At 42.9% G+C, this 13,949-nt stretch overlaps 1 protein-coding gene across 1 annotated transcript in view; it reads left to right on the top strand.

Moving 5' to 3' along the window:
• The window catches only part of UROC1 (urocanate hydratase 1), a 482,866-nt gene that overhangs the window by 144,992 nt on the left and 323,925 nt on the right, over positions 1 to 13,949 (top strand). The window contains exon 4 of the mRNA XM_069643013.1: positions 11,470 to 11,529. Within this exon, the coding sequence (XP_069499114.1) occupies positions 11,470 to 11,529 (60 nt within the window). The remainder of the gene's footprint in view (positions 1 to 11,469; positions 11,530 to 13,949) is intronic.

Genomic DNA, 13,949 nt, shown 5'->3' with positions numbered 1-13,949 from the left:
TCTATCAGTCTGATTGGTTATTAACACAAGAAAAATGTTAAACACTAAAAGATTTTGACAGGAATCTTTTTGGGCACAAACGGTTTCGTACAATGCCAAACTATCTTGTAAAATGTCCATCGCCTGTACTAAGATCGAAAATTCTAAGACTTTGGCTTAATTTGCGGCCTGTTAAAGAGATTCTGGTCAGACAAAGTGTACTTAAAGAATTAGCCTATTGTCGGTTCTGTAAAGACGAGTCACAGATAGAAACTCTCCGTCACATTATTACAAATGCAAAGCCTTTACTTCTCAGCGCATGAAACTTGCCAATTGCATGACACTAAAGTACGTTCAGAGAACGGACAATGAAATATGGGCTGAAATTTTTGGGTCTGGTAAAATCTCAGTTAGAATTGCAACTCTGCTTATTCTTGATGCTGCCTTCCCGTATGAGAGAAATTCCATTGCGATTGTAAAAGGAATAGTGAAAAATTTATTTGGTTTCATTATGAATTAATACTTTGTGAAAACACTTTTAATCTATACTTAGTTACTGTATGCTAAAGTTAGCAAGTTGAAATTATAACATGCTGATTGTTCTTACTGAGAACTATATGTATGTTATGGTAAAGTAACTTATATTATGAATATTGAATTTTATGTATTTGTAAAGTTGAATTTGAACTAAATCAAATTAAAAAACGTTTTTTAAAAAATCAGTTTTTACTCTGATACAGTGAAGGAGAATTAACAGCCATGAGGGACAGTGTTTTCTCCCGCTATCCCTATTAGCTAGGCGGCACACCATCGCCCACCTACGGGAGGAATCGCCTGACCGGGTCAGCGTGTTCCTTTCTTAGGTGGATGCGCCATCGCCCACCTAGGGAAAGAATTTCCAGTTAGGGTCAGCTAGTACATTGTATTAACCTTGTTGCATTTGGATGAATGTGACATTGAGTGTTTAAATATTTCCTTCATGAACCGTTTTTGTTATAAATCTGAGATAACAGTAAGGGAAGCAAATATTAAGGTTTGATACCTTTACCCTGATGTTGCAGTAGGGCACTACTGTACACCTTGGGGGACTCCAAAACCTCACATGCCCACCCAAAGAAATGGGATGGGTGCATGGATGATTAAGTGGCTGGTCATGATGGGAGTGGCCAGACCCAAGGGTTGGAAGTGGATCATCAAGCAATTTGTGCTTTGTGTTCTAAGGAGAGCAAAATACGAGGCTCTCTTCTCCTGTAGGTGAAACACACTTGCATAGTCCTTGTCGCCATACCCTTTGGTTAATTTTAACTGATTAGTTTGAAACTTTATTTTCTTTTGGGGTGGTGGATACATTATTTTGTTTGTCTCGTTAGCCTCTCCTTTTGCCTGTCCTGTGCTCTGACTTTTTGAATGGCTGCTGAAGTCCTGCCTTTTTGATGCCACCCTCAAACTCCTCTTTTCAGCAGAAGCTTTGAGGTCCACACGCTCCTCCCTGCAGCTACACTTGTGGGATGGACTCATGGGGATCCTAGCTCAGAAGATGAGACCCATGTGCTCAAATGGCAACCTGCTTTCCTTTGCTCTCCTCTCCGTGCATTTGGAGTTTGCCTTGCACTTTGCTGCTAGGATCGTCACGCCATATAGGGTCCTGTGGGGTGAATAAACAACCGGCATCTTCTGAAAAGCCGGTCAGGCCACCTGGCAAATTTGGTCTCCATGTCTTGGAAATTGATGGCAATGTGACAGAGATAATGCTACAGCCTATGTGCTAAACAACTGTTTGTGTAATTTCACATAGGAATTCGGGCCCAATAATTCCCCAGATAATTATTGTAGAAAACACAGTAATTTTCAAATGTGGTCTTCCTTAATGCTTTCAGTCCTGCACTAGCATCCGTGCAAATACCTTTAGGCATAATACTGCTTGAGAATGTACGCATTGGATTTGTAATGTTGCAAAAGTATAGTAGTGACGGCTTTTGTGCATGGGGTGGACAGAGCTACAGGAATGTCATTACTACTGTGGCCCCATTTGGCAATAGTTTATCTAGTCACTTTCACCTGGAAAGTGACACCTGTCTGGCAACCACAATGCAGCCCTATACACAATGGCAAAGCAGGTGGGTGCCACCTTTGTGCACTAAAGCCAAACCAGTCTGTGCCTGCAGTCGCCCTTATGAACCAGAGTGTTATCCTGCTATAACCTAATGGCATCACACGACTTCCCTGGATAAATATTCTGCTCCATACCTTTCAAAGAGTCCTCTGCTGCTGAAATACCCGATCTAAGCCCCCGATTCCTCGCCCGGGCGTTTGACCCAGACTGTTTCAGATGCAAGCCATACGAATTTGCCACCTATGAAACAATCCATTTCCTCCTGGCCATCTGCTAGGCCCAGCAAACGCCTTTTATGCAAATAGGATGAGCGTACTCATCCTTAGCATTTTATACTTGTCTATACAGTCCAGCATTTAAGGAGTTAATACCCTTATCTATGTTTTGGAGATTTTCAAAATCCTGATCACCCGACAAAAACTGGCAACCTCTAATATGTCATGTCTAAAATTCTCATGTCTAACACAGCATTGTAAAACTTCAGCCATCGTGTTGCCATGATTCTGGATCTACACTAGAGCTCATCTTCTCGCTTGACACCTTAAGCTCCATCTCTAAGCCATCTGTGCGCTAATTACACGGTCCCACCATTGGGCCAACTCATCATTTCGTGGAAACCTTTCTAAAGATTATCCAAAAAATGACTAGGCCTGCCTCTATTAACTCCCCTGGGGAAATTTGTTTCTTCCATAATGTGCAAAAATGTCCAGACCCGAGACACGTGTTGATAAAAAGCGAAAACAATGAAATGTAAGTCGGTGACTGGATGACTTTATCCTGCTGAGACGTCCTCAAACCCAGGCAGCCCAATCCAAAGCCTGCATTGGAAAATATATAGTGAGCTTGATGATGGGACTACAATAAGGAAGCAGCACAAGGTTAAAAGCAAGATGGATGTTGTAAAGCCTTCAAAACTAAACGTTTCGCATTACCAATCCCAAACTCTATCCCCCACCCCAAACATGTTGTACTTTCATGGACTCCTTTCATTCACCAACAGCTGCAACTTATTGACTGGCAGCATGTTTTGATAAGATGCATGATGGAACAGGAAAGAATTACTACCCTAGAATTGAATAACAATTATCCTTAGCTTCCTGACAAATGGAAAATATTTCCACCTCCTTAATAAAGCTTTATTCAACACTCCTCTACTTCTGCCATGTATATTGTAATATAACACAAATGTAATATAACTGTATTGTAACCTGTATATATACTGCTAATGAAGTAACTAAGCTTTGTACTGTAACAAGTGCCACGATGTCCTCGGGCTGTTGTGTGCTATATCAATAGGAATAAAACTAACAAAACAAACACTTTTAGCATCGCAAACTACTGCTAGAAACGTTTTCTTTTGAGTATTTGTAACGCGCTTTCTCCAACTGAGTTGTTTCAAAGCGCTATAAGGCTAAATGTGAAGGGAACATGGGACATAATGGGGGCAATAAAATAGTTGTGGTCCTACTAGGCTTTGTGGCATTCGGCTGTGCAGGGGAATGGGGAAGAGCGGAGAAGTGCAGGGAAAGGGGATGGGTGGGCAAGCGCTGGTCGACTGTCCGGGAGGGAAGTGCGAGGTGAGCCAGGGGGAGACCCACAAGCGAAGTGCTAGTACAGCCGCACTGAAGGGTTTTAAGTGGAACCACCATGCAGGGACCACTGGGCAGTGTAGTGGGGGAGCAGGGGTGTTGGTGTTTATTGGGAGGAAGGGCCCGGGATCCTGTGGGATTCCTGATGATTATGCCAACGGACACAGCTGCAGAGGGGTGATTAGTAGGGCCTTGTGCATGATGCAGAGGGTCTTCAATTTGATCCTTGCCGGAACTGGGAGCCAGTGGAGTTTTGGTATTTGGGTGTTCATTCGGGGTGCTTCTGTATTGACACCGGTTGGTTGAGGTTCAGCAGAGGTTGTTTCTTCATTGAATCTGCTTGTTAGATTGATAGTTGGGTTGTTGACTTCTGGTGCTTCATCGTCGCGTGTGGTATGATGTGGATATTGATAGAGCCCTTCTGTTCTGGTGTTGTATGGAGTAAGGGGGTTGGCATCATCCCAATCTCTTCTTGGGTACTCCTGTCTTTTTTTCAGGTTGTTTGGGAGGAGTATTTGCTTGTCTGGAGATGTCAGTGTGGAAGTATCGAGGCTCTGCTGTTGTTGCGAGGTACGGTGTAAGGTATAGGGTGTTTTCTCTTACAATGTTTGTTCTGTTCATAGTAGTATTTGACGTGTTGTGTTCTGTATTCAAGATGGTTTTTACTGGAGGCAATTGAATTTGTGTATTTGTAATGGTTGTTCCATGTTCCTGCTCTTTGTTGGCGTCCATTTCTGTGTCAGGGCATTTTGGGTCCTCCGTGGTAGTTGTTGTTCTGGGTGCAGAGTTTACAGGGCACTTGCCCGCCCGTCATGGCTTGTGCTAGGACAATATTAAGGTTTTCCTCTTACATTGCAATGCCTCTGTGATCTCTAAGAGTGTCTGTCCGTTCCATCTGTTGGTTTAAGGTTTTCTTTTCTATAGTGGTACTGTCCAAGGGAGTACAAGGTGTTGGACGTGTGGCTTGGCTGTTTCGGGCTATGGGGAGAAGGGTAACCAGATTAGTGATTTGAGGTATTTACTAGCTTTGTAGGCTGCTGGGTGTTCTTGGGTGTCCGGAGGCCTAGGACTCAATTATGGTAGGTACCGATGGAGTGCCCAGAGGTTTGAAATGCAGCGCAAGTGGTATTTAAAACATCTAGAGTTGGCAGAGCTGTATTTCAGGACCGAGGCCTAGGTTTCAAAGAATTGCAGGCAGTAGTTGAAACAACTCAATTTGTGTCACGATCTCATCCCCACCAAGGGCTCACAGGGCCCTAAGGACCTTATTCGGTTCCCCTTGGAGCCAGTCCTGGCGCTGTTGGCATCGAAGACACATGCTGGGACGGGGTTTCAACGGGCAATGGACAAGCATGGCTGCCCCCATGTGGAATACTGGGAAACTGCATTCAGCGGTCTAGCATCCAGGGAGGGGCTCACCCCGAAGGCACCTTGGATACCACCTGGCTTTTTAAACCACGCCCGATTAGAGGCACGCGCTTCACGTTATTCTGCTTTAGCAGCGCGACGTTCACTGGGTCCTGCTCAGCATCCTGGCCTCCTGGGGCGAGAAAAGGCAAGAACAATCGCCATCCTTCCCTGCTCTGCAGCATCTTCCGGCAATCGAAGTCGTCCAACGCTTGTTGTCCTATAGCACCACCACCACTGGAAGGTAAAGGGGGGGACGAGGCATCTTGGGAACTACTTACAAGTTCTTCAGGAAGACCATCACCTTAAAGACATCTTTCGTCCCCTTGGATTCCTGAGAACCATTCTTCTTCAGTTCTTCTCGACCAGCAAGACAAACCATAGCACAGGTTAGCCATTTGCAAGGACGCTTTCAGCACCACTTGGCGTTCCATCTTACTTTCTCGAACTCTGCTTTAGCTTCCACCGCATCTCCCTTCACCTGCAAGAAGAAGCGAGCACGTTACTTAGTGCAAATCCAAATTAAGACATTGCTTTCACTTATAAAGACTTACCTAAAAAGGAGTTGCAGCTGGTCTGGACTCCGGCCCTCGCCAGTGAAGAAACTCGGTGGAACGGTGCCATTAACGACGCGCCCCTGCCCAGCGCGGCAGGATGGAGAGTGCATCATTATAGAAAGCAAAGGGAACCGGGGAGGTGGGTTGCAAGGGAAGGAACAGCAGTTAAACTTCACCTCCTGTCTTCTAGAGCCGATCCTCGACAACCCGAATTCCAGGAAAGGTGAGGGGTCCCAAGAGCATCCTAACTTATCGTGAGGCGTCCCTGTGGAAACAAGGTGAGCGTTCAAATTTGAGACACCCAGACAATGGGAGAAAGGCCTAGGTTTCAAACAGTAGCAGGCAGTAATTGGAATTAGAATTTGTGGCACCTAGATAACGGGAGAAATGCCTAGGTTTCAAAGGGTGGCAGGCATTAGTTGGAGCACCTAGAATTTAGGCACCAAGACAACGGGAGAAAGGCCTAAGTTTCAAACTGTAGCAGGCAGTAATTGTAACACCTAGATTTGAGACACCTAGACAACAAGAGAATTTCCAATTTCAAAAGCCAGCGACTCAGGCTGATATTCATAGTACTGTCCCAATGTGGCGCAGGCTAGAATTAACTGTGCTATCTTAAAGTGGCACTCTCTAGATGTGACTCAATGCAAAAGTAACAATTTTCAGGGCGTGCGCCAAATGTCAACATTCACAGCACGATCTTAATGCGGCACTCTAGATGTGACTTAAGGAAACAATAACAATTCTCTAAAACGCAGGCGAACATTCACCATACTATCCTGAAGTGGCTTGGGTAATGGTCACAAATCTCAGATTATTATGAATCTTTGTATAAAGAAGATTGTGACCCGACTATTGATGAACTGGAATCATTTTTTGAGAAGATTCCACTCTCCAAACTGACTCTAGAGAAAAGTACCTCTCTTGATGCTGCAATTGAGGTTGCTGAAGTTTCTTTGGCCATTTCCCAAATGAAGGATGGGAAATCACCTGGTCCTGATGGTATTGTTTCTGAATTTTATAAACAATTCGAAACCCAATTGGCGCCTATTTTGTGTGAACTTTATAATGAGTTCGTTGTGTCGGGAATGATGTGTGATTCCATGAAAGAGGCAATGATTGTGGTGTTACCAAAACCTAATAAAGATCACACTAGATGTGGGAACTACAGGCCTATCTCTTTGCTAAATGTGGACCTAAAAATGTTCACAAAAATTTGGGCTAATAGATTGGGATTATGTGTGAAAGATTTGGTTGATGGGTCACAGGTGGGCTTCATACCAGGAAGGTATGGCTATGACAATATTCAAACTGTGTTAAATGTGGTTGATGCCCGGTTTGTGAGGGATACAAATGAAGTCATATGTTTCTTTGATGCTGAAAAAGCCTTGGATAGGGTGAATTGGAAGTTTCTGAAATTTGCTTTGCTAAAAATGGGTTTTGGCCCGTCTTTTATGAGGATGGTGGATTGTATTCATCATGATATTAAGGCCAGGGTTTTGGTTAATGGTGTGGTTTCAGATTCATTCCAGTTGTGGAGGGGCACGAGACAGGGTTGTCCGTTGTCACCTTTTTTGTTTGATTTGGCATTGGAACCTCTTGCTGCTTATTTTAGACAATGTGAGATTATTAAAGGTACCAATGTTAGACAAGTTCCTATCATATGCTGATGATATGCTTCTTATGTAAGCAAATCCAGAAGAGTGTGAAGTGGTAATAAAATCAATGTTTCAAGAATTGGGTGAACTGTCAGGGCATAAGGTGAACTGGGAGAAAACAGAGGTTTTCCCTTTGTCTGGTCGGAGTGACGGTTCAATTTTGAGTTCGTGGAATTGTAAATTGTCTCCAGGGGGGGTTAAGTACCTAGGTATTCATATTATTGGGGATTTAAAGAAACTACTGCAGTATAATCTGGATTTGGTAACTGGACACTTGTCCCTATGGATTAGGAGATGGGAGAGATTGACTTTGACCCTGTGGGCTAAGATCAATGCAATTCAAATGGTTCTTTTACCGAAAATATTGTATATTCTTCAGTCCATCCCATTGCTGTTGTACAAGAAACAGCTAATTAAAATTGACAAACTTTTTTCTTCCTTCCTGTGGGGTTCTGGTAAGAGACCTAGAGTTCCGAAATATATACTCGTACAAAATGTTGAGGATGGGGGATTTGGATTCCCTGACTTGGTAAAATATTATAATGCTTTTTTACTAAAAAAAAAGTTCCTATTACTTTAGAGATGGTGGGGTGAATGATCCAATTTGGTTGCGCATGGAAAGGGGCGTTTGTGCTCCTTTTGACTTGAGATCCGTTTACAGTATGCACAAATTGCCAGTTAATAGATTGAAGTTACGCCCGATTGTGGCTACAAGACATGTGCTTGGAGGATGGTTTCGAGATAATGGAGGAATTGACGAATAGGTATGGTCTGAGGCGGACTGAGTTGCGTAGGTACTTAGCTTTAGAGATTATGGTAAATAATAGATTGGAATTGGCTGATGGTTCTATTGGGAATAAACCAGAGATTTGTACTTTATTGCAAGGTCCGGAATACGGGGTACGTACCTATATGCAATGTATGCCTATTGAAGAGAAACTCCAGGGGGCATGGTCTAGATTAAGGTCTGTATGGTCGGACGATGTTCTGGTTGAACTCTCTGAGTTGGAGTTGAAATACATTTTGAGGGTTCATTTGACATTGGGTCCTGATATGGGTTTACGTTTGATTCGACAAAAAATTATTGGAAAGTTGTATTGGACACCGGTTAAGATGTTTAGATTGGGGCTCCGGACGGATGATTTGTGTTGGGGCTGTAATAATGATAGGGGTACATTATTGCATTTGTTGTGGGATTGCCCGAGAGTGCTGGAGTATTGGACGGCAGTGTTAGATGGGATTGATTTGATTTATGATGTGGTTTTACAGAGGTCGGCAGTGAATATTATACTGCTTCATTAGTATGCTTGTGCTTCAAGCGTCTCATAAACCCGACGCTTGAAGCACAAGCCCTACTTTTTTCAGATGGGATTCAACCCCAATAATTATTTAGCACTACAATTAAGCAGAATAACTGGATCACGAAAACTTGGGAAAAGCCCGGATTTGAAAAAGGCAATAGTGTAATGCCAAAACACATCGTCCAAAAAGGCCAAATAAAAGATGTCCCACATACAGACTGGATTGGAATCTATTGTGTCTATATATATATTGTAAACAGCAGAGGTTACAATAGGAAGAAAGACACCACTAGCGCAGATAAAGGTGTAAGCACGCAACCAAAGTTTCTTCTCACTATGTGCTTAGGTGATTAAGGAGATATCGGAATTACTTTTTCAGATATTCTTCTAGTGAGTTTGCAGATCGAAGGCAACAAACCCAATGCTCTCTGGGCGAAGTCACAATGTCAGTGGCCTGCAATGTGTATTACATTATCGCCCATCGGTTAGTTAAAAAAGAGTCCTCAAAAAGATTCAAACTGATGATTGGGTGTTTTTTGTGACCAACTTGTCTTTTATTCTTTCATTGGACTCATTCGAGTCCTTATCCAGACGATACACCATGCTATGGTACGTATTCTCTATTTTTGAAACCAGGCCTTGAATGACCTGCAGGGTCGAAACACGTGTCGGCTCTTCACTACCTGAATAAAAACTCATGCAAAACAATCCAACTGTACTTGTGATTGTAACATGATTTGTAAATAGGATTTTTCGCAGAAATTCTTTCCTTTGGCAGTGCGCGTATCATTTTGCTTCCGAACTAATCCTACACGTGAGACATTATCCCGTTTACTTGTATGATCTTTTACCTTTATACACGGATGAGCATTTTGCTTATACGGGGACTGGAAAATGTTTCTATCTTCCATTGTTTAGATTATCCAATCAAATATTTGTAATTATAATGAGCAAAAAGCACTTGTGAGTTCTCATTTCTTAATTGAGGTTTGTATGTGTGCATAGTGCACTGTATGTAATATGTTGTAAAGTGTATGGTTAACCATGTCGCGCTAAATACTTTGTGCATCCTTTCTAGGGGTTCTTACATTAACGTCACTGTGAAATGGTTCTCTGGTGGAGGCACCAACTTATTTCTGAATGTTAACCGATGGGCGATAATGTAATACACATTGCATGTCACTGACGTTGTGACCTCGCCCAAAGAGCATTGGGTTCTGGGGGTCAGGGGTAGGATTATGTTCGCGATCTTGTATCGTTCTAGGCTGCAAACTATGGAAGGAACTAACTGGCTGCTCTAGAGAACCTCAATTGGCTAAAGGGAGGGTGGGGGTCTGTCTCTGAACAGAACTCTCGGGAGTATAGCTCAGGGGCAACTGCTCACCTTGTGAGCAAGAAGACATCGAGCAACACAGGTTCGATCCACGGGTCCGCGCTCAGAAACCTCTGGGTTTTAAGGGCGTTATAAATAACCTATCCTACCTTAGCGTTGTTCGTCTTTAATCTGCAAACTCACTATAATAATATCACAAAAAGGAATTCTGAAATCTCCTCAATCACCCGAGCACTTAGTGAGAAGAACACCAGCAGTCATGGAAGAAACAAAATGTCTGCAGGTAGTGTTGTGCAAACGCAGCATTCATGCTTGCATGCACCACAACAGCACATTTCAGTCCCTCAGAGGTACAATATGCAATATGTAACACTGAAGTAACTGCTTGAGTGGAACAATACCCACTTGACTGGGGGGCATGGTGGAATGGGAATGGTAGGCTTGTCTTAACCCATTTAGATTGTAGATGAAGAGATTTATCTATTCTTGTTAAATCAAAAAATGGAAGTTGCATAGGCTGTGAAATCGGAATCCCCTACATTTCCAAATCCACCTGTGACCTGTCTTGCGCCTTTATCTCGCTAGTCATGCTCTGTTCTTGAGTCTTGTTTTCCGGTTCTCCCTGACTACACTAATTTTCATCCTTCTCCTTGCTTTTTGCCCTCATCCCCACGAACTCTACCCAGTAAGGGGAATGCCATAAACCCAACAGCAGACTTCAAAGTTACCTTTAAGGCACCAACTCTCATTCTGATTTATCCATCCTCCCTTTTTCTGGGCATATATGTATAGAGCGTGTATGATCCTGTAATATATGTACATTTCCTTTACTGTCATTCTGCATTTGCAGTTTTAATTGTGTAATGTGTCCCATTTTCTGTGCCGCCACTGTCTATTTTTGTTTTTTTTAAACTAAAGTACCCAGCCATAAGACTGCTCAGTCAGCCATAGGTTATGAAATTGTCTTTGTCAAAATAAATTTAAATACAAAACTATATCGGATGAACAGCCAATGCTACATATGACTGCATTTCTGTGCTATGTGCTGCTGCTGTTTGCATATCTTTAGGGTGATCTGTGAAATGACCTAGGTGGTGTGCGCTGCTGCTGTTTGCATATCTTTAGGGTGATCTGTGAAATGACCTAGGTAGTGTGTGTTGCTGCTGTTTGCATATCTTTAGGGTGATCTGTGAAATGACCTAGGTGATGTGTGCTGCTGCTCTTTGCATATCTTTAGGGTGATCTGTGAAATGACCTAGGTAGTGTGTGTTGCTGCTGTTTGCATATCTTTAGGGTGATCTGTGAAATGACCTAGGTGGTGTGTGCTGCTGCTGTTTGCGTATCTTTAGGGTGATCTATGAAATGACCTAGGCGGTGTGTGCTGCTGGTTGCTACAACTAGTCTGTCCCCTTCGGCTGCTGCAGGACACAACTCTAGGAGTGAATAGGTCTGCACGGATTGCACTCTTCAAATTAGTTGGAAGTGCGTGTTTGGTTAGACAATACTTGACACTCAACTTGTTTTTCGTTCAGTTTCCCCAGGAACTGGTGACGTATGGAGGAAATGGCCAGGTCTTCAGCAACTGGGCGCAGGTACGCTTTTGAGCACTTATAAAGATAAATCTATTATCGATTGCACACCCTCCATGTACTTGAATGGTCTCTCCTTCTATGTTGATAGCATGCTCTGACAACTCTGAACTGTGCACCTCTTTAAAAAAAAAAACTGCAACACAGAATGCAATGATGGATAGCAAACTTTTTCAAATAAGTATTTAATCATGTGATGGAGGAATTATGAATGTTTGTCTAGAGATTTAGCATTATGGTAGCAAGGTTAATTGGACAGAAGGGGAGCTGTTTAGGCCAGCCGGCTTGTTTGCAGAATTTTGCTAGTGACATGCACTTGCCCCAGACTTGGGGAAACCTATAGCCAACGCCATACTGACATGTTAAATCTTTTACAATATTGTGTTCTGGAGGACATTATCTTGCATAAGTAAACGGTCCCATTTGCTAAGCCACATCTTAGTAATGGCGCAGATTTACACTTTCTCGGCTTCACAGACCTAATGGATATTCCAATTGAGTCAATTGTAGACTGTACCAACAATCGCCTCTCGACATACTTGGAAATCTCTTTAGAACCAGTAGTTGAGCCCTCATTATCTCCATCTTCTAGTTCCAAATAGGATATAGTGCATAAACCATCATCACCATCTATTACATTATGCCTTTTCCCTGCCTTACCTATTCGAATTGACTCTTGCCATTTTTATCAAGATGGCACCCTTCTCCTACTGTAAGGCATTCTGTCCACATCAAGGGCACACCTCCAAAACACACAATTTAATTCTGGCAGCTCTGCTACAACATTGACATTGGTAAAATGGGCTCTTCTGAATATCCGTTCTTTCATGTCATGCCAGTAATGTTTAACTGCTTTGGATCTTAATTTCTTTAGACATCTTTGAGTTATGGCTTAAAGACTCCAGGACCGGCTATTGCTGCCACATTAACCAAGGGCTATACCAGATTTATTTGATCCATCATTTCATTGCAATAGCTGATCTTGCTCCCATTCATACAGGTCCTAAAATGTTTTGGGTTTGGCTCAAGACAATCCCTCTCCTTATTCATCAGGTGCTAGCTTTAGACCAAATCCTCTTGTCGGTAGATCATATGATTTAAATACCCACAAATCCACTTGTTGTCCAAATTACCTATGGCGGTCAGATATTAAAAAGGATTGTGCTGGTATTTTGAGTCTGCTTTTCATGATACTCAGAAATCCTCCAATAGGGCCATGGTCCCTACAACCTTGAAAGCGCCTTGGGTCACACCACCTATTGAAGAAGCATAATTTAGCTCCAACATCTTGGTCCAGCTGCCACCCCATCACTAGTGTGCCCTTGCTAACAGTACTAGAAAAGTGACTGCTTTCCAGCAGAGTAAGGTTTGTCAACATCCCTGAGAGATTACTTTACAACAATATCCACATATGTGAGTTCAAATGATTACTGCAGTTTTGAGCTAACTGCTCCCTCCCCCCCCCCCCCGCCCCTTGGTCAAAAAGCTCAAGAAGGAAATAAAGTGGTTATGGCCACTCTTGAATTTAGGGTCGGGAATCGTAGACACTCCTCGCGTGGGAATTAAGACACCAGAATTTGCGAGATATTTTGTTTAGCGTTACCATGAAAAACTGAAGACCAGGGACAAGCGGTCTATGGTCTTTAACCAGAGCTAAGGTGCATGCCCCGCAAGAACCGAATTAGATTTCAAAATTGAGAACAGACCGTCTGTTTTTAAATTAAGGGATTCCTTGGCAACAGTGATCTGTTTTGTAACCCTTTTAATTTTCACATTGGTTATATTCCTTCGAAACCGAGAAATAACCAACAGAGGTGTCTGTATGTACTAGATATGCCCTACATTCCCGCCTTTGATGTCCTGCGCGTTTTGTTTATACGGTCTGGCAAGCAATCGATAAGACTTTGGGCCATTACAATATGGCGTACTATGAGATGGTTGGAATAAACCTTGCCAGCTTGGTTGGGTGGGATTGAGGCAGCGCTTTTTTCACACATCAAACATGAACTTGTTAGACAGCCCAATGCATGGTAAAGCTGGTATTGGGCAGTACGGTGGTGCATTCCTATGTTTACGTTTAGAACTGGACTTATTTGAGCTTCATGAATAATACGATGGCCGATTCATGCCCGTATACATTCATTATTCAAGGCTTTATAATAAACTGCTGTCTTTGAAAACCTTTGGCTGTTTGTAGCAATTACCACACACAGATAAGTGAAGCCATGGAATAGCGGCTTCCCGTCGACCCGCCGACTTGCGTATTTGACAACTAATGAACAAGCACCCATTACAAGAGTTGTTCCCAAATAGACGGCAAGCAGAGCGGTTGTGTTTTGAATAAGGCGAAGTGGCGCGATACTTGAAGCCTGCCTAGTAGAGAACATCCCCATGTGTCCTTTACAGGCATTACGGTGGAAGAT

This window comes from Ambystoma mexicanum, chromosome 2p, assembly GCF_040938575.1.
Source record: "Ambystoma mexicanum isolate Mex_15411 chromosome 2p, UKY_AmexF1_1, whole genome shotgun sequence".
Lineage (NCBI taxonomy): Eukaryota > Metazoa > Chordata > Amphibia > Caudata > Ambystomatidae > Ambystoma > Ambystoma mexicanum.
Note: the sequence above shows the minus strand (reverse complement) of the source record. Positions and strands in the feature narration are given on the sequence as shown.